Here is a 19,260-nt window from a genome sequence, read left to right as displayed (position 1 = left end):
GCACTGCCCTGGAGTGTTTCTGGGGCAGGCCGGGTCCTTGCACTGTGTCAGGGTTGGGTGCAGCCTCACTGCTGAGTCAGTGTCCTGGGGGGAGCTGCACAGTGATCTCCAATGTCTGTGCAGCCAGTGACCTGTGCTCCCCAATGCTATGCTGGATCCTCCACATTTTTTTGACAAATAACTTCTGCAGAATTTTGCAGAATTTTAAAATACTGTGCACAGAATTTTTATATTTTTGGCATAGAATTTTTATTTTTTTGGTGCAGAATGTCCTCAGGAGTAAGAGATGCACTCTTCGGGCAGGGCAGCAGAATTCTCTGCACTATGGGTAGTGAGGAAGCTAAAGAGGAATGAAAGCCGGTGCAGCCAGAGCAGGGCGGGAGCTTGTAAAGAACAGATTTCAACAGGCCACATTGGTTTGATTGTTTAAATTAGTCACAGAATGTGCAGAGTTAGGGAGCCATGATGGAGTGGGGGGAAGACCTGCAGATAGGGGGCACCCTGAAGGTGGGGAAGAGGGCACTCCTTGGAGTTTGGGGAAACCTTTGATACTATAGCTCCAAAACTCTTGCCTGAGATTGTCTTGTCCAGGAACATGGCTCAGTCGGTGCCCTGAGCCCCGACTGAAGGATAATTAACCCAGCAGAGTCTGTGCATTTGGGGACCCAGGGTTTGCGGTGAGGTCTGGGCTCATATAGAGTCTTCATTAAAGCTCTCCGAGGAATGGGGATGATACCACATTTATGACACTAGATGGGGAGGAGCTGTGAGACTGAAATAAGCTGCCCAGCCACCACAGTGACCAGTGCACGAGGAGATCCTGCAGACCATGTCTGTCTGTGAGTTATTCTAATCCTCTAATCTGACCTCCTGTATAACACAGGCCAGAGACCTGCCCCACAATAATTTCTTGATTTAGAAATTACCATTGATGGTGAGTCCATCACAAACCTTGATAAATTGTAACTGTGAGGCAGTGCAGTGCTTCATACAATCCCCCTTCTCTCTGGAGGAGAGAGTAAAAAGACTGGGACTTTTCAGCTTGGAAAAGAGACGACTAATGGGGGATATGACAGAGGGCTATAAAATCATGACTGGTGTGGAGAGAGTAAATCAGGAAGTGTTATTTACTCCTTCACATTACACAAGAACCAGGGGCTACCTAATGAAATTAATAGGCAGCAGATTTAAAACAAACAAAAGGAAGTATTTCTTCACAGAACGCGCACACAACCCGTGGAACTTGTTGCCAGGCGATGTTGTGAAGGCCAAAACTATAACGGGGTTCAAATAGATGAGTTCATGAAGTTTAGGTCCATCAATGGCTATTAGCCAAGATAGTCAGGGATGCAGCACCATGCTTTGGGTGTCCCTAGCTTTTGATTGCCAGAAACTGGGACTGGATGACAAGAGATGAATCACTCTATGACTGCCTGTTCTGTTCATTCCTTCTGAAGCATCTGGCATTGGCCACTGTTGGAAGACTGGATACTGGGCTGGATGAGCCTTTGGTCTGACCCAGTGTGGTGGTTCTTATGGAGTGGGTGCTGTCACTGAGCCAGCTCGGCTTGTGGGATCTGAGGAGGTCACAGCACAGGCTGATCAGCTACAGTGAACAACACATTGCCTTTTCATCTTATCTGCCCTGGCGAGTGCGTGGGGCTCCCTGCACGTGCCTGAGACTCCCCATGGGTTTAGGACCTGTGTATTTGTTGTGCCCATGGCATTGATGGCCAGATGCCACCGCAGTCCTGTTTCACGGAAGGGTGTAATGTGTGCTCTCTTCTTTGTTCCAAGCTGCACCGAGGAGGACACTCAAGGCACAGCAGGTAAAGGGCTTTCTGTCGTATTTCTTCTCCTCTGCTCCCACCCAAGATTTCCCTGTAGAGACATGCTCCAGGGTGCAGTGTGGCCGGGGGTACTCATAGGCCCAACCCAGAGGGCTCCTGCAAGTTCTGCCTGCTCTCCCGTCCCCCCGTCTCCTCCCTTGGCCCCATCCCCCCCAGCCATCCTCTCACAGCTCTGGGGCTCATGCCCTTTTGTGTTTCAGACTTTGTGTCTCCCACACCAGGAGGCAGCTCGTCCATCATGCGCCTACCACAGAGCTGGGCCCCACCTGGCATGTCCCCAACACAGCAGGATGAAATGGGATGGGGGCACTGGAGGCCAAGCACCCACCTGCCACAAGGGACCATCCTCTAAGGTTTCCACAGGCTAATGAGGCTTTGTCAGTCTTCCAGTGTTTATATATCACCATAATGGGTTAACCAGTCAGAACCCTCTCTGTGCCTGAGGCTCAGACCAGTTGGCACCTGGAACGTGGACCAAGGAGCATCTCTTCCCCACACTGTGCCTAAGGCATTGCTCTCCTCTCTGCCCTGTGCCTTTGGACTAGCTGGCAGCTCTCCCTGCTTTGCTCCTGGGACTTAGCCAGGCAGGTTTCTTTGACTCTTTTGTATGTTCATTTTTGCTTGTACTAGTGAAGCTGCCATGCCAACAACCTCTGGGCTTCCCCACAACTAGGCTCAGCCCAGGCAGTGGCAGGGCTGGCAACCCACACCCACTGGCCTGCTCTGTGCCACCACCCAGCCCAGCAGGGACTTCCACTAGCGGGAGAAAGGGAGTGCAGCATCCATGGCCTGCCTACTCCTCAGCCTATTCATGGAGGGTGCCAGTAATGGTCAATTGGAATTGGTGAGATGGGGCCACCCAGCCCTGTGGGCCTCAGAACAGCTCCCTGTGCTCCCTGGTGCACTGGCTGGGCTTGACCCCATGACCAAGGGTGCTGCTGGTTCCCAGTACTGACTGGGCTGGCAACTCAATTAAGGCCTTTCCCTCCTCTGCTGTCTGGTTCTGGGGCACAGCTGTCTCAGGGCTTTGGCCTCATCCTCATGTTGGGTAAATGCAGCATGCTAGAAAATGCGTTAGCCAGCAAACCGCGCTGAGCACCACTCAGCACCCAGCATATGCAGGGCAGCTGTGTTCCGTGTTGTGTTCCTAAGCACGACTGCCCCATGCATATGGGTGTTCCCCACTGTTAGCTGGGCATGAATTCCAGTGTGCTCACCATGGTTAGCTGGGCATGAGTTTCCAAGCACATTCAGTGCACAGTGGTGCTCACCGCTGTTAGCTGGGCATGCACTCTCAGTCACACAGAGTCCAGAGCATTGTTCAGTTTTCTCTGGCTCACATGTTTTCTTGCTTGCTGTGTTTGCTCTGTGTAGAAGAGACCCATAGCTCCAGTCTTTCCTGTAGCTGAAGCATGGAAGTGTGAACTGAAGGACTGTGTGGATGATGCCCCCTGCAAGCCCTTTATCCTTACTGCCTCTCTCCTTTGGGATAAGGATCAGCAGATTCCTGCTTCTTAGGGAAGTCCTAGATTTAAGGGCAGGAGGGAGTCCTCTGAGCATCTGGTCTGAATTCCAGCCTAGCCAGGCCAGAGGGTGCTGCCCACAGATTCATAAGTGGGTTATTCTCTCCTTCTGTGTAGGTGTCACACCCCTTTGCTGGTAGTCCCAGAGAACCCATTTCTTGTAGCCCAGAGAGGGCACAAAGCCATGGGCTCTGCTTGCTCCCCTTGCGTCTGTGGGGTGGAGGTCCTCATAGCTCTGACACCTGCAGCCCCCACACCCTTTACTTCAAACTCTCACTGTCATGTGGTGAAATCACTGGTTTTTAAATGAAAATGCCACCTTTGTAGAGTGCGATAAAATGAGTTTTTTAACATTGTAAGCTTGACTCTGTCCTTGCGGCCTCTAGCATAGATTTCCTGGGTCCCTCTGAGTTTGGGAGGGGAAGGATTACTGAGGAAGCAGGCCAGTGGCTCCTCGTGCCCCTTGCTACCCGCTTGGTTTGGTTTTTAAACCTTCAGCCCTGCCCCGTGTCAGGAAGCTCCCTCCCCTGCTGCCCGAGTGATAGTAATAGCTTCAGCAGATGATGACACGTCACCCTGGGATGAAGACAGTCAAAGAGATGGTAAGGAGAAGGTCCCTGCCCTCAGCCACACCACTAGGCACCAGCTCTCTGAGGCGATGCTAAGGAGTGGTAGGTCCCAGTACCTCTTCTGTGTGATCTGTCCACCCCTGCTCCACGACAGGACTGTGAAAGCACGGGCCACAAGCCTGGGTCAAAAGGCCTAGTCCCAGATAGCAAGGGGGCAAGTGATCCCTACCAGCAGGGGCTTCTGGGGGCAGTGGGATGTTCAGGCTCCACCCCCCCCCACACTTGTCTCATTAAGTGAGGTCCCTTTAGGAACACAAGCTAATGCCCCCTCCCTCTGCTTGCACTTGGTATAATCTGGTGTGCATGCCCCTTTGTCCCAGCAGGAGATTCTAAGCCCTTCCATCCCCTGCTGTCCTCCAGCATTCCCCTCCCAACAGCGCAGATGCGGGAGCCCTGCTCCTGGCCCATGAGGAGAACAGCTTGTGCAGGTTTCTGTTCTCTGTGCTCTGGATCCTGCATCTTGTGTCTCTTGCTGCCATTTTCTCTGAGACTCCATCCTGGGAGCAAACAAGGCCTTTGCTGTTCCCTCTTCAGCTGCCAGCCCCATTTCTCTGTCAAACTACTGTTCTGCCAAGTGCAGGTGGTCAGGCAGCCCCAACCAGTGCCATGGAGCTGCAAAGACGGAGGGTCAATTCTCCCACTTCAAGGCCCTGTAGAGCAATGGGACAATTAGGGGAGGGGGGGCAAAGGGTGAATCACTTTCCCCAATAGGGACTCCTGGCAGCAGCTTCCAGTAGGGACCCAGCCTGGGCTGATGTCCTGTGCAAGGGAAGTGTGGGGTAGGATGGGATAGCAAGTGCTACGCTTGCTAGGAATCACCAGCACACTTTGATCTGGCAAATGACAAGAGAACAGCAGAGGGTGGGCCGCCAGCTTCTTGTGCATATATGTGAGAGTGAGCATGCATGCAACAGGACCGGGGGTGGGGGTGGGGTGAGGGGAGGGAGAGATCCCCTCTCTCCAGGTGACTCAGCCAGGAACAGCATTGTCGCTGGGCTCCAGCCATCAGCAGAGACCGCCAGGCAGCAGTTCTGGTCACTGCCCATGCTGTCTGGAGAGAAGCAGAGGCCATCTCCCTGATGGGCATGGACAGATGGCGGAGGGCCTGCTCCCCAAGGGGAGAAGTGTGCTGTCTCCAGAACTGCCCTGCCCCCAGGAGCGGGTCTGTGCTGAAGGTGGCTGGTGGGAGCATGAGACACTCTAGCTGCTGGGAAGGGGAGGCCGTTCTTCTTTCAGGAGCCAGCTGTTGCAGAGCTGAAGAAAAATCCAGGAGCAGAGCCCATGGGACTCCCATCCCTCAGCTCCAGTACCGCCTCTGCTGTCCCCCATTTTGCCATTGTCACTGCCCTGCATCAAAACCTCTGTGTCTCCTCTGTTCCCCTGCCCAGCCCGCCAGCACCATCCCATCCTGTGCTAGTGGGTCTGTCCCTCAGCCTGGGCAGCTGGCTCGCAAGCACTGTGCACACACTGGACTAGCCACCACAGCGACCCTTCTGCCTTTGAGCCAGAGACTTTTACTGGAAAGACCCTGCCACAGGGAGTCACTTGTCCTGCCCCTGGTGTGCCCGTGGCAGGAGCCGAGCAGCACCTGGAGAGAAGAGTCCTGAAAGTGCGTTGCTTGAAGATTTAAGTCCCTGGAAGACACTGGATCCTGTGATTCTCATTAACCCTGGGGCTGCACAGACAGCATCCCAGCCCCTGGGGGAGCAGGCTACAAACCTGTCATTCCTCCAGTGGAGGCTGTTCTGTTCTCTTCTGATGGAGGAAGGCAGATGGGGGGGAGAGGCTGGGGTTGGTTTGGCCTCAGCCTTTTGGCTAGGAGCAATGCTGGTTCCAAATGACAGAATTCACTCCACGGTGATGCCACATGGACCCTGGGGTTTGGGTGCTAGCAGGAGGTGTTCAGCTTTAACCGCCCTGGATACTCCTCTGCCCTGAACTTGAGGGTTAATTGGTGGGTACAAGAACTTGGTGGGTTTCATTGGTGTTTCCAAGTTGCTTGGGTCAGCTCCTTTCCAGCAGAAGGGCCTAGTGGAATAAACACCACCCTCTCCCATGGGAACCTGGGCCGGGGGCACTGCCTGCTCTGCGGGGAAGGAGTAACAGCTGCAGCCAGAGAGCCGTGGGGAGTGCGGCAGGAGTGGGACTATCGCCCTGTCGGACTGGAAGCGTTTCCCCTACGTGACAGCTGAGGCACAGGCAAGGATTCAGGCTGTAAAGACCCGCTGAACCAGAGTCTGTGAGCTCGCCGGGCTGGGGTTGTGACTGAACGGACACTGAATAACTCAGGCATAGAATCCTGCCCACCCGGTCCCTGTTGCCAGAGAGATTTAACTCTGGGATTCCAGGTGGCCTGGAAATTGTATGTCATGGCCGTGTCCAAGGCAGTCATTGAGGGCACAGGAGGCTGCAAAGGGTTGCGGTGGGGGAGAACTCTGCCACGTTCAGGGCTGGTGCTGTGATGGGGGTGGGCTGGAGTAGCACATTTCCTAGTTGCATCTTAGGGAGGAGGAATGGCTCTCCTGCACAGACTCTGACGCCATTGTCTCCTACATAGAGCAGGCGCTGTGTGTCTGGGAAGCCCTGGGACAGTCTCTCTCCAGCAGCAGCATCTCCCTAGGGATGGAGACCAACCCCTTCTAGGCCATGCACTGGTGTGTAAAGGAACTACCCCCTCGCACACTCCAGAGGGACCCAACCTAAAACCACGCTGCAAGCGGGGCAGGGCCTGCAGTGAAGCCTTCAATGCCAGGAGCAATAGGATAGAGCTGGGGCAGGCACCAAGAGTGAGGCCTTGGCAGAGTGAGGGGGCTGGGGCAGGGCCCTGTGGTGAGGCCTTTGCCTGATGGCGGAGGCAGATGGGCCACAGGCAGTTTGCATTGAGGCCTTTGCCCCCCAGGGGCATGGGGATTCAGCACGGTATTCTCTCCCCCGCCACACACATTTCTCTGGGGCCTGTGGGTGTTTCCCAGTGACCCAGACTCTGGCTCTATGTAGCCTGTACCAGGGCTGCTGGAACAGAGCTTCTGCATGCTGGAAGCCTCCAAGGGAGCCAGAGGCAGAGGAGGAGAGGAGTCAGAGCTACATGTGCTAGATTTCCCTCCCACACCCAGAGCTGAACCGTGACCTGGAGACCTCCCAGGCAATGCAGTTAGCAGGGGATATGTTTTTATGTGCACTGGGTACGTCCCTGCTGCCCTACAAACTGGGCAGGCGTGAGATGTGATAGGGAGAACTCTCCCCTGCATCCCGCTGTCTCTGCAGCAAGGCCCTGCTTTGCTGTTTGCTGAGCACAGCACAAGGCAGCATTGGCCCTTCCTGGTCTGAGGTCCTCACCTCCCCGGGGTGGTCACGTTCATACTAAGGGAAGGGATGGAAGCTCATCTGAGCTGCCAGTAGCTGAAGTCAGCTCAGTGACCCAGCCAACCTCCTGCCTCCTTGGGCTGGGATACCATCTCTGGCATGTCTGCAGGGGGCATGGGGCCATCCTGCAATTCAGACTCCAGACTTTGGGGAGTGCTGCGAAAACCTCCCCAGCTCCGATCAGTTCTCTTGGCAGCCGTTCCTGAGCTAGCACCTGCTCCACCTCCGTGGGCCCCACAGTCTAGGCTTGCAGGGTTAGGGGGCTGGAAAGTGGGCACTTCTCTGGGACCGTAAACAAACAGAAAATCCCTCTGAGGCTCCAGGCGCGCTGAATGAGAGCTAGGCCCCTTCTAGGGCTCTCTGGTGATTGGAGCTATGTCTGCAGCCTGGCTTAGGTCTGGCCACACCTAAGGCTGTAACAGGCGTGAACATGAGGACACACTGCCGTTTACGTAACAGCTGCTGAGAGACAGGGCCATGAGAGCCCACTTCCACGACATTATCCCTGCATCAGCAGGAGGCTCCCGCATCCCTTGAAATCCGGATATTGCTGTTTGTTCTTTCGGTGCTGTTCCAGGCTCCCCATTGACTCCCGAGCGGCCCATGGGCGATTACATGATGGGTGTGAGGCTGAGTTCTGCATGCATCATCCAAACGGTCTCCATGCAGATCCCCTCATGGGGAGAAGGCCTTGGAAGAAGCATAATTTCTGATAAACAAGTCTTTGCATGCTGAGGGTTGCAGGCTGGCAGCCTGGTGTTGTCCTTTTATCCCATGATCTTCCTCGGCTCTGGCAGCATTCCCAGGGCCCTCGGATCCAGAGCTGATCTGTGCTCACACCTCAATGATATTGACAGATAGAGACTTTTTCTACAAGAGAAAAATCAGCATTAAGACCGGATTTTCCAAAATGCTCAGGACCAGATTCCTCCTGAGTTCAGCGCGCCCAGCGCCACAGGGATCCGCTGTGCTGAGCTCTTTCGGAGATCTGGTCCCAGTTGTGGGTACTGAGCACTTCTGAGAGTTCCACCGATGTGCCAAGTGGGGGGTGCGCTCCCCTCTTCCATGAGCCCAGTGGCAGCATCCTCCCCCCCGCCCGCCGGGCCAAGCAGTGCAGGTGCACCCCAGCCACGGGCGGAGCAGCGGCGCACACCCCGCCTCCCCGGCCTGGTGCCATGCTCTGGCTTTAGCCTCTCCTCGTGGTTTCTTTATAAAACTTGAGACTCAATAGAGACTAAAGCACTTCAAGGTGAACTGACTCCCTGCAAAAAATGCAGATAAACAACATTGCACCCCCTCCCCATCCAACCCACTGCTACCATTCCCTTCTGCCCCTGACTGCCCCCCTTCCCTCCCCAATAAGCCCAACCCACCAGCACTGCCCCCCACGCCCCTAAGAAACCCAACTGACCAACACAGAGAAAATAACATTAGGGAAAAAAAAAACCCAAATCCCTCTCCAAATGGAGATTTTGCCCCAAAATGAGACGAGCCAGCCACCCCAGTCTCTAGGGACTGGGCGATTGCTGGGAGTTTCAGGTGGAAGGTGCTCAGATACGTGGTGATGGGCAGCTGTATGAAACCCTGAGACAGACAGATAACAACTGCTTGTATCACATGGAGATGAAGTTCTTTCCAGGCCATTAGTAACTGGGGAGAATGTTAAAAATCATCTATTAGGGATAAACATTTTAAAATCAGCTCTCAGGCTATGAGAACTGTCACAGAAGAGTAAAAAAGAGTTGGCTGAGGATCTCTGGCTGCTGGTGTTCATTGTTAATAACTCAGACCACTAGAGAAATTCCAAATGACTGGAAGAACTCTAGTGTTGTGCCAGTATTCAAAAAGGGCGAGCAAGATGATTTGGATAACTATAGGCCAATCAACCTGATATCAATCCCAAGAGACTAATGGATAAGCTGATATGGGGTCATACAGACTGTGTCATACAGGAGGTCAGACTAGATGATCACAAGTGGTCCCTTCTGGCCTTGTAATCAAAGAAGAATGAGTATCAGAGAGCAGGCAGCTTGCTGTGGCTGGAGGTGGAGATTATCACCCTCTGAGCCTTGTGCCGGCCACACTGTTCTTGGCTAAAATTCACTAAACAAACAACAGAACTGGCAGCCTCAAAGGAGCCCCGTTACCCCATATTTATTATTACCAGGGTTAACTCCAAAGAGCCATGGGGGTCGGGGATCCCTTCCATTGGCTGCTGCCCATGACTATACTAAGAGACAGTCCCTGCCCCAAACTGCTCCTTGTCTTAAGAAATCTGAGGTCTCTTACCACACGACCACCCCCAGTGACTCGCACACACAGACCCCATCCCCCAGTAACCCGCTCCCCCTGTTACCTTGCTGCGCAGGAGCCCCCCCGTGGGTCGCTCCGGGGTGCTGTGCTCTGAGGGTGGCTTGGTCTTTTCCTTGTTGTTGTTGGAGTCGTTGTCCTTGATAATGTCATACTGTCTGCAGAAGAGCGCGATCACCGCTGCAGGGAGAGACAGGCATGGTTTGAGGGGGCGTCCCCAACACTGTGCCCAACACCACCCCCTGCCCACAACACTGCCCCAAATATCACCTTCTTCCAACACCACCATCCCCCAACACTGTGCCCTTCCTGCAACTCACATGTCTCCAACACCACCCCCCTGGAAGTACCCCAACACCACCCCTCCTCACAACTCCCCTTCCCCCCAATACTTCCAACAGCACCCTTTCCCACAACTCCCCCAGCACCGCACCTTTCCCCACAACACCTCTTCCCTACATCTTGCCCAACACCCCCTCCCCACAACACCCCCAACACCACCCCTTGCCCACATTGCCCCAAATACCACCTTCTTCCAACAACACCCACCTCGAACACCACCCCTCCTCACAACTCCCCCAGCATCCCACCTTTCCCCACGACACCCTTTTCCCACATCTCCCCCAACACCACCCTCCCCACAACTCCCCCAACACCACCCCCCCAACACCAACCCTCCCCACAACTCCCCTTCCCCACAACATCCCATCTTTCCCCACAACACCTCTTCCCTACGTCTTCCCCAACACCACCCCCACCCTACAACTCCCCCCGCAACACCCACAACACCACCCCTTGCCCACATTGCCCCAAATACCACCTTCTTCCAACAACACCCACCTCGAACACCACCCCTCCTCACAACTCCCCCAGCATCCCACCTTTCCCCACGACAACCTTTTCCCACATCTCCCCCAACACCACCCTCCCCACAACTCCCCCAACACCATCCCCCCAACACCAACCCTCCCCACAACTCCCCTTCCCCACAACATCCCATCTTTCCCCACAACACCTCTTCCCTACGTCTTCCCCAACACCACCCCCACCCTACAACTCCCCCCGCAACACCCACAACACCACCCCTTGCCCACATTGCCCCAAATACCACCTTCTTCCAACAACACCCACCTCGAACACCACCCCTCCTCACAACTCCCCCAGCATCCCACCTTTCCCCACGACACCCTTTTCCCACATCTCCCCCAACACCATCCCCCCAACACCGCCCCTCCCCACAACTCCCCAACACCCTACCCCATCCCACAACTCCCCCAACACCAACCCTCCCCACAACTCCCCTTCCCCACAACATCCCATCTTTCCCCACAACTCCCCCAGCACCCCACCTTTCCCCACGACACCCTTTTCCCACATCTCCCCCAACACCATCCCCCCAACACCGCCCCTCCCCACAACTCCCCAACACCCTACCCCATCCCACAACTCCCCCCTAAAATATTTTCCAGAAAAGCAGCATGGCTTGATTTTAAGACATCAAGAGATGAGACTCCACTGCTTCCTTGAGAGTTTGTCCCAATGGCTGATCACCCTCACTGTTAAACATTTGTGCCTAATTTCTCCTTTGAATTTGTCTGGCTTCATTGGTTCTTATTTGCCTTTTACTGGTAGACCAAAGAGCCTGTTAGTACTTGGGGTTTTCTCCCCATGAAGGTAATTAGACAATTCACCTTGTAATCTTCTTTTTCATAACTAAACAGATTGAGCCCTTTAAGTCTCTCACTTGTTTTCTCCAGCCTTTGAATAATTTGATAGCTATTTTCTGCATGGTCTCCAATTTTTCAACATCCTGTTTAAAATGTGGACACCAGGACTGGCTGCAGTATCCAGTTTCAGTCTCATCAATACCATGTGCAGAGGAAAAAGAGAAGAAAGAAAAAAAATCGCAACAAAATCTCATTTAATCAAAAAATCTAAAATCGTAGAAAAAAAACATTGTTCACAAAGGTTTGGTTTACTTCATAAAGCCTCTGTCATCAAAAATACATTTTGATTAAAACTTTTGCCTAGCTCTTGTGTTGCCCCCTACCCTGCCCCCCTTAGACCTCACACCCTGGCAAAATGGCAATTGTCCATTGGAATGACTGACCGAGGGGAGTGGTGAATTCTCCTTTGCTTGGAGTCTTTACATTAAGACTGGGTGTGCTTTTAATAGCTCCATGGGAAGTAATGGGCCGGCTGCAGAAATCACTGAGGCAGGTTCTCTAGCTTGTGTTATGCAGGTCAGACTAGAAAATCATGAGACTCCCTTCCGGCCTAGAGTCTGGGAATCTCTGGGTAGACTGCCCCAAAGAGCCCCCTCCCTCTTAACCTTCTCCTGCATTAAGCAGGTTGGGCTCCTGGAATCTTTCACTCGGAGGCACACTTTCCAGGCCTCAGACAGGGTGTCAGCAGTGCAGCTGGGAGTGGGTCTCCCAGCCTGGGGGGACTGACTTCCGTTAGCGGGGCTGGAGCTAAAAATCGCAGGATGCCCACTGCAGGCCAGTAGCAGCCTAACCTCGCGAGCCTGGGAGCTGAGCTCTGGTGTCCAGCCAGAATCTCTCCTGCTGCTGCATTGGCCACGCTGTTACTGATAGCGCGTTAGCTCCCGCCCCCAAGTGTGCGTCTGTGTACTCAGGCAGACCCACACTGCGTGTCACTCTCTTCTGAACCCTTTCCAACTCGTTGCAATCTTTTTTGAAGGGTGGACCCAGAACCGGACACAGTATCTAGCAGTGGTCCCACTAATGCAAAGCGAAGAGGAAATAACACCTCCTTACTCTTGCATATATGTCCAAGGATCACCAGAGTCCTCTTAGCTACAGCTACAGAAGGGAGATCAGGCTCATAAGAACATAAGAATGGCCGTACTGGGTCAGACCAAAGGTCCATCCAGCCCAGTATCCTGTCTTCCGACAGTGGCCAATGCCAGGTGCCCCAGAGGGAGTGAACCTAACAGGTAATGATCAGTGATCTCTCTCCTGCCATCCATCTCCACCCTCTGACAAACAGAGTCGAGGGACATTATTCCTTACCCATCCTGGCTCATTGACATTAATGGACTTAACCTCCATGAATTTATCCATTGTCTTTTAAACCCTGTTATAGTCCTAGCCTTCACAACCTCCTCGGGCAAGGAGTTCCACAGGTTGACTGTGCGCTGAGCGAAGAAGAAGGTCCTTTTATTTGTTTTAAACCTGCTACCCATTAATTTCATTTGGTGGCCCCTAGTTCTTATATTATGGGAACAAGTAAATAACTTTTCCTTATTCACTTTCTCCACACCACTCATGATTTTATAGACCTCTATCCTATCCCCCCTTAGTCTCCTCTTTTCCAAGCTGAAAAGTCATAGAATCATAGAATATCAGGGTTGGAAGGGACCCCAGAAGGTCATCTAGTCCAACCCCCTGCTCAAAGCAGGACCAATTCCCAGTTAAATCATAGTCCTAGCCTCTTTAATCTCTCCTCATATGGGACCCGTTCCAAACCCCTAATCATTTTAGTTGCCCTTCTCTGAACCTTTTCTGACACCAGTCTATCTTTTTTGAGATGAGGGGACTACATCTGTATGCAGTATTCAAGATGTGGGCATACCATGGATTTATATAAGGGCAATAAGATATTCTCCCTCTTATTCTCTGATGATTCCTAACATCACGTTTGCTTTTTTGACTGCCGCTGCACACTGCGTGGATGTCTTCAGAGAACTATCCACGACGACTCCAAGATCTTTCTCCTGATTAGTTGTAGCTAAATTAGCCTCCATCATATTGTATGTATAGTTGGGGTTATTTTTTCCAATGTGCATTACTTTACATTTATCCACATTAAATTTCATTTGCCATTTTGTTGCCCAATCACTTAGTTTTGTGAGATCTTTTTGAAGTTCTTCACAGTCTGCTTTGGTCTTAACTATCTTGAGCAGTTTAGTATTATCTGCAAACTTTGCCACCTCACTGTTTACCCCTTTCTCCAGATCATTTATGAATAAGTTGAATAGGATTGGTCGTAGGACTGACCCTTGGGGAACACCACTAGTTACCCCTCTCCATTCTGAAAATTTACCATTTATTCCTACCCTTTGTTAGGGGTCTTTTAGCCAGTTGTCAATCCATGAAAGGATCTTCCGTCTTATCCCATGACAACTTAATTTATGTAAGAGCCTTTGGTGAGGGACCTTGTCAAAGGCTTCCTGGAAATCTAAGTACATTATGTCCACTGGCTCCCCCTTGGCCACATGTTTGTTGACCCCCTCAAAGAGCTCGAATAGATCAGTAAAACATGATCTCCCTTTACAGAAACCATGTTGGCTTTTGCACAGCAATTTATGTTCTTCTATGTGTCTGACAATTTTGTTCTTTACTATTGTTTCAACTAATTTGCCCGGTACTGACGTTAGACTTACTGGTCTGTAATTGCTGGGATCACCTCTAGAGCCCTTTTTAAATATTGGCGTTACATTAGCTATCTTCCAGTCACTGGGTACAGAAGCTGATTTAAAGGACAGGATACAAACCATAGTTAATAGTTCCACAATTTCACGTTTGAGTTCTTTCAGAGCTCTTGGGTGATGCCGTCTGGGCCCAGTGACTTGTTACTGTTCAGTTTCTCAATTAATTCCAAAACCTCCTCTATTGACACTTCAATCTGTGACAAATTCCTCCAATTTGTCACCTACAAAAGACGGCTCAGGTTTAGGAATCTCCCTCACATCCTCAGCCATGAAGACTGAAGCAAAGAATTAATTTAGTTTCTCCGCGATGACTTTATCGTCTTTACGGGCTCCTTCTGTATCTCGATTGCCCAGGGGCCGCACTGGTTGTTTACCAGGCTTCCTGCTTCTGATGTACTTGAAAAACATTTTGTTATTACCTGTTGAGTTTTTGGCTAGCTGTTCTTCAAACTCCTTTTTGGCTTTTCTTATTACCTTTTTACACTTAATTTGGCAGTGTTTATGCTCCCTTCTATTTACCTCACTAGGATTTGCCTTCCACTTTTTAAAAGATGCCTTTTTATCTCTTGCTGCTTCTTTTACATGGTTGTTAAGCCACGGTGGCTCTTTTTTTTAGTTTTTTTTGTTGTGTTTTTTATTTTGGTGTATACATTTAAGTTGGGCCTCTATTATGGTGTCTTTGAAAAGTGTCCATGCAGCTTGCAGCATATCTACCACTCCTCCTAAACTGGGAGGAGTGGTAGACACGCCGGAGGGCAGGGATAGGATACAGAGGGACCTAGACAAATTGGAGGTTTGGGCCAAAAGAAATCTGATGAGGTTCAACAAGGATAAGTGCAGAGTCCTGCACTTAGGATGGAAGAATCCCATGCACCGCTACAGACTAGGGACCGAATGGCTAGGCAGCAGTTCTGCAGAAAAGGACCTAGAGGTTACAGTGGATGAGAAGCTGGATATGAGTCAACAGTGTGCCCTTGTTGCCAAGAAGGCTAACAGTATTTTGGGACGTATAAGTAGGGGCATTGCCAGCAGATCGAGGGACATGATCGTTCCCCTCTATTTGACACTGGTGAGGCCTCATCTGGAGTACTGTGTCCAGTTTTGGGCCCCACACTACAAGAAGGATGTGGAAAAATTGGAAAACATCCAGAGGTGGGCAACAAAAATAATTAGGGGACTGGAACACATGACTTATGAGGAGAGGCTGAGAGAGCTGGGATTGTTTAGTCTGCGGAAGAGAAGGATGAGGGGGGATTTGATAGCTGCTTTCAACTACCTGAAAGGGGGTTCCAAAGAGGATGGATCTAGACTGTTCTCAGTGGTAGAAGAGGACAGGACAAGGAGTAATGGTCTCAAGTTGCAGAGGGGGAGGTTTAGATTGGATATTAGGAAAAACTTTTTCACTAAGAGGGTGGTGAAACACTGGAATGCGTTACCTAGGGAGGTGGTAGAATCTCCTTCCTTAGAGGTTTTTAAGGTCAGGCTTGACAAAGCCCTGGCTGGGATGATTTAACTGGGAATTGGTCCTGCTTTGAGCAGGGGGTTGGACTAGATGACCTTCTGGGGTCCCTTCTAACCCTGATATTCTATGATTCTATGATTTCACTCTAGCCACTGAACCTTTTAATTTCTGTTTCACTAACCGCCTCATTTTTGCATAGTTCCCCTTTCTGAAATTAAATGTCACAGGGTTGGGCTGTTGCGGTGTTCTTCCCACCACCGGAATGTTAAATGTTGTTATATTATGGTCACTATTTCCAAGCGGTCCTGTTACAGTTACCTGTTGGACCAGATCCTGCGCCCCACTCAGGACGAGATCGAGAGTTGCCTCTCCCCTGGTGGGTTCCTGTACCACCTGCTCCAAGAAGCCGTCATTGCAAGTATCAAGAAATTTTGTCTCTGCATTTCGTCCTGAGGTGACATGTACCCAGTCAATATGGGGATAATTGAAATCCCCCACTATTACTGAGTTTTTTATTTTGATAGCCTCTCTAATCTCCCTTAAAGCATTTCATCGTCACTATCACTGTCCTGGTCAGGTGGTCGGTAATAGATCCCTACTGTTATATTCTTATTAGAGCCTGGAATTACTATCCATAGAGATTCTATGGAACATGTGGATTCATTTAAGATTATTACTTCATTTGATTCTACATTTTCTTTCACATATAGTGCCACTCCCCTCCCCCCCCCGCATGACCTGTTCTATCCTTCCAATATATTTTGTACCCCAGAAAGAGGCTGGGATTTTTCAGCGTGGAAAAGAGGAGACTAAGGGGGGATAGGATAGAGGTCTATAAAATCATGAGTGGTGTGGAGAAAGTGAATAAGGAAAAGTTATTTACTTGTTCCCATAATATAAGAACTAGAGGCCACCAAATGAAATTAATGGGCAGCAGGTTTAAAACAAATAAAAGGAAGTTCTTCTTTACTCAGAGCACAGTCAACCTGTGGAACTCCTTGCCTGAGGAGGTTGTGAAGGCTAGGACTATAACAGGGTTTAAAAGACAATGGATAAATTCATGGAGGTTAAGTCCATTAATGGCGATGAGCCAGGATGGGTAAGGAATAGTGTCCGTAGCCTCTGTTTGTCAGAGGGTGGAGATGGATGGCAGGAGAGAGATCAATGATCATTACCGGTTAGGTTCACTCCCTCTGGGGCACCTGGCATTGGCCACTGTCGGTAGACAGGATACTGGGCCGGATGGACCTTTGGTCTGACCCAACACGGCCATTCTTATGTTCTTATGAATGATTATGTCCCATTGATTGTCCTCGCTCCACCAGGTTTCTGTGATGCCTATTATATCAATATCGTCCTTTAACATGAGGCACTCTAGTTCACCCATCTTATTAGTTAGACTTCTCGCATTTGTGTACAAGCATTTTAAAATCTTGTCACTGTTTATTTGTCTGCCCTTTCCTGATGTGTCAGATTCTTTTTAATGTGAATCTTCTCGTCTGATCTGGCCCATACTTTATCCTCTTTCATCCCCCTCCTCCTTCCTAAAACCTAGAGAATCTCTATCAATAGACTCTCCTCTAAGAGAAGTCTCTGTCCGATCCACATGCTCCTCTGCAGCAATCATCTTTCCCCCATCTCTTAGTTTAAAAACTGCTCTGCAACTTTTTTAATGTGAAGTGCCAGCAGTCTGGATCCACTCTGGTTTAGGTGGAGCCCATCCTTCCTGTATAGGCTCCCCCTATCCGAAAAGTTTCCCCAGTTCCTAATAAATCTAAACCCCTCCTCCCTACACCATCATCTCATCCGCGCATTGAGACTCCGAAGCTCTGCCTGCCCACCTGGCCCTGCGCCTGGAACTGGAAGCATTTCTGAGAATGCCACCCTAGAGGTCCTGGATTTCAGTCTCTCTGCTAGCAGCCTAAATTTGGCCTCCAGGGCGTCTCTCCTCCCCTTCCCTACGCCACTGGTACCTACATGTGCCACAGCCACCGGCTCCTCCCCAGCACTCCACATAAGTCTGTCTAGACGCCTCGATGGCTCAGCTGGTTATCTGTAGTCAGGGTCAATTGACTTTCACCAAGTCCAGCCCCTGCACTATGATACGACCAAGTAAACCTAGACTGTGCCTGACAGGGTCTGTCCAACCTGTTCCTAAAGACCTCTCATGATGGGGATTCCACAGTCTCCCCTGGAAGCCTGTTCCAGAGCGTAACTACTCTTAGAGTTAGAAAGTTTTTCCTAAAACCTAATCTAAATCTCCCTTGCTGCAGATTAAGTTCATTGTTCTTGTCCCACCTTCAGGTCTCAAGTGTAAGCTTGAAAGTTTGTCTCTCTCACCAACAGACACTGATCCAATAAAAGATATTACCTCACCCCCCCGGTATCTCTAACATCCTGGGTCCAATGCGGCTACAGCAACACTGCACGTGGACTTTGCCCTTGTCTTTACTGAATTTCATCTTGTTGTTTTCAGACCAATTCTCTAATTTGTCAAGGCCAATTTGAGTTCTAATCCTTTCCTCCAAAGTGGTTGCAACCCCTCCCAGCTTGGTGTCATCCACAAACTTTATAAGCAGTCTCTCCACTCCATTACACATATCACTCATGAAAACAGGGACTGGTACTGGACCCAGAGCTGACCTGCGGGATATGCCCCCTGGCGTGAGAGCGAACCATTGACAACGTCTCTTCCAGTACAGTCTTGCAATCAGTTTTGCACCTACTAGTTTCATCTAGCCCACATTTCCCTAGTTCATTACAAGAACGTCACTGGGGACTGTGTCAAAAGCTTATTTCACACCTACAGCTGCCCGCCCCCCGCCCCCACTCGAGCCACAGCCCGCTGCATCTCCTGGGCCCGCCTTTACACCCATGTCTGCCTTCCAGCCCAACCCCTGTATGGAATCCAGAGGGGCCAGAGGCCCATGGGGTGGGACCCTGGGTGGTGGCCAGTGAGCACTGGCCCTCCCCCTTTCCTCACCTGCCCACATGAGCAGCACCGTCACGATGATGACAATCTCCCCGGTCTGGAGCTGCCGCTGCTTGTCCAGCCCTTCCACAGTGATGTCACCTGCAAGACACATGCCGCGCAGCGTGGAGTGGCCCGGCCTGGTGGGGCTGTCAGGTTGTGCAGCCCCCACCAGGCTGCGGGCGGATGAGAAACAGCACCCAGCCCCGGCACGGAGCCAGAGGAGACTCCCAGAACCGTAGGGGCCAACAGGACACAAGTGGAGGGCGTGGAAACACGGCTCTGGGCTTCATCCCCTCAGCTCCCAGCTGTGTAAAGGGCAGGGGACACCTGAGCCAATCACACCTTTGCTGCCCCGGAGGCATCTGGGGCTGGTCAGAGGCAGCAGGCTGGCCTGGCTGGTCTGATCCCGGACGGTCCCTTGAGAGTTAAAGCACCTTCTCTTCTTCCCGGGAGATGGGGGTATAGTCAGGGGAGGCGTGTGCACCAGGGAAAGGGGGCATATACCCACTAGCCGGGGGGCCTGGGGCACGGCTGCGTCTGTGTCTGGCAGGCCTGTGTGTGCTGGGGAGCAGGCTGCTGACAGAGCTGCCCCACCTGTCTCCCTTCCATCCACACTCCAGCATGTGCCACCCACCCTAAGGGGCTCACACCTCCTGCTCAGCAGCAGCTCCTTGCTTTCTGGTTCGGCCTGGG

At 51.5% G+C, this 19,260-nt stretch overlaps 2 protein-coding genes across 6 annotated transcripts in view; one reads left to right on the top strand and one right to left on the bottom strand.

The window, feature by feature from the left end:
• Nucleotides 1-3,732, top strand: part of LOC140908392 (low density lipoprotein receptor adapter protein 1) — a 31,477-nt gene extending 27,745 nt beyond the window's left edge. The window contains exons 8-9 of the mRNA XM_073335391.2: nucleotides 1,798-1,829; nucleotides 2,051-3,732. Coding sequence (XP_073191492.2) covers nucleotides 1,798-1,829; nucleotides 2,051-2,202 — 184 coding nt within the window. The 3' untranslated portion in view covers nucleotides 2,203-3,732. The remainder of the gene's footprint in view (nucleotides 1-1,797; nucleotides 1,830-2,050) is intronic.
• Nucleotides 1,110-19,260, bottom strand: part of FNDC4 (fibronectin type III domain containing 4) — a 51,749-nt gene continuing 33,598 nt past the window's right edge. For 2 of the 5 annotated variants that reach the window (XM_073335395.2, XM_073335393.2), the window contains 3 exons: nucleotides 18,577-18,666; nucleotides 9,722-9,855; nucleotides 1,110-8,235 (listed from right to left, as the gene is read on the bottom strand). In XM_073335395.2, coding sequence (XP_073191496.1) covers nucleotides 8,200-8,235; nucleotides 9,722-9,855; nucleotides 18,577-18,666 — 260 coding nt within the window. In that variant the 3' untranslated portion in view covers nucleotides 1,110-8,199. Of the gene's footprint in view, nucleotides 8,236-9,721; nucleotides 9,856-11,419; nucleotides 11,534-18,576; nucleotides 18,667-19,260 lie in introns of those variants that run through there. The other 3 variants (XM_073335394.2, XM_073335392.2, XR_012157847.1) reach the window with 2 other exon arrangements.

The sequence above is a fragment of the Lepidochelys kempii genome, chromosome 3 (genome assembly GCF_965140285.1).
Source record: "Lepidochelys kempii isolate rLepKem1 chromosome 3, rLepKem1.hap1, whole genome shotgun sequence".
In the NCBI taxonomy this organism is placed as follows: domain Eukaryota; kingdom Metazoa; phylum Chordata; order Testudines; family Cheloniidae; genus Lepidochelys; species Lepidochelys kempii.
The sequence above is the reverse complement of the archived record's forward strand: the minus strand, read 5'-3'. Positions and strand labels throughout refer to the sequence as shown.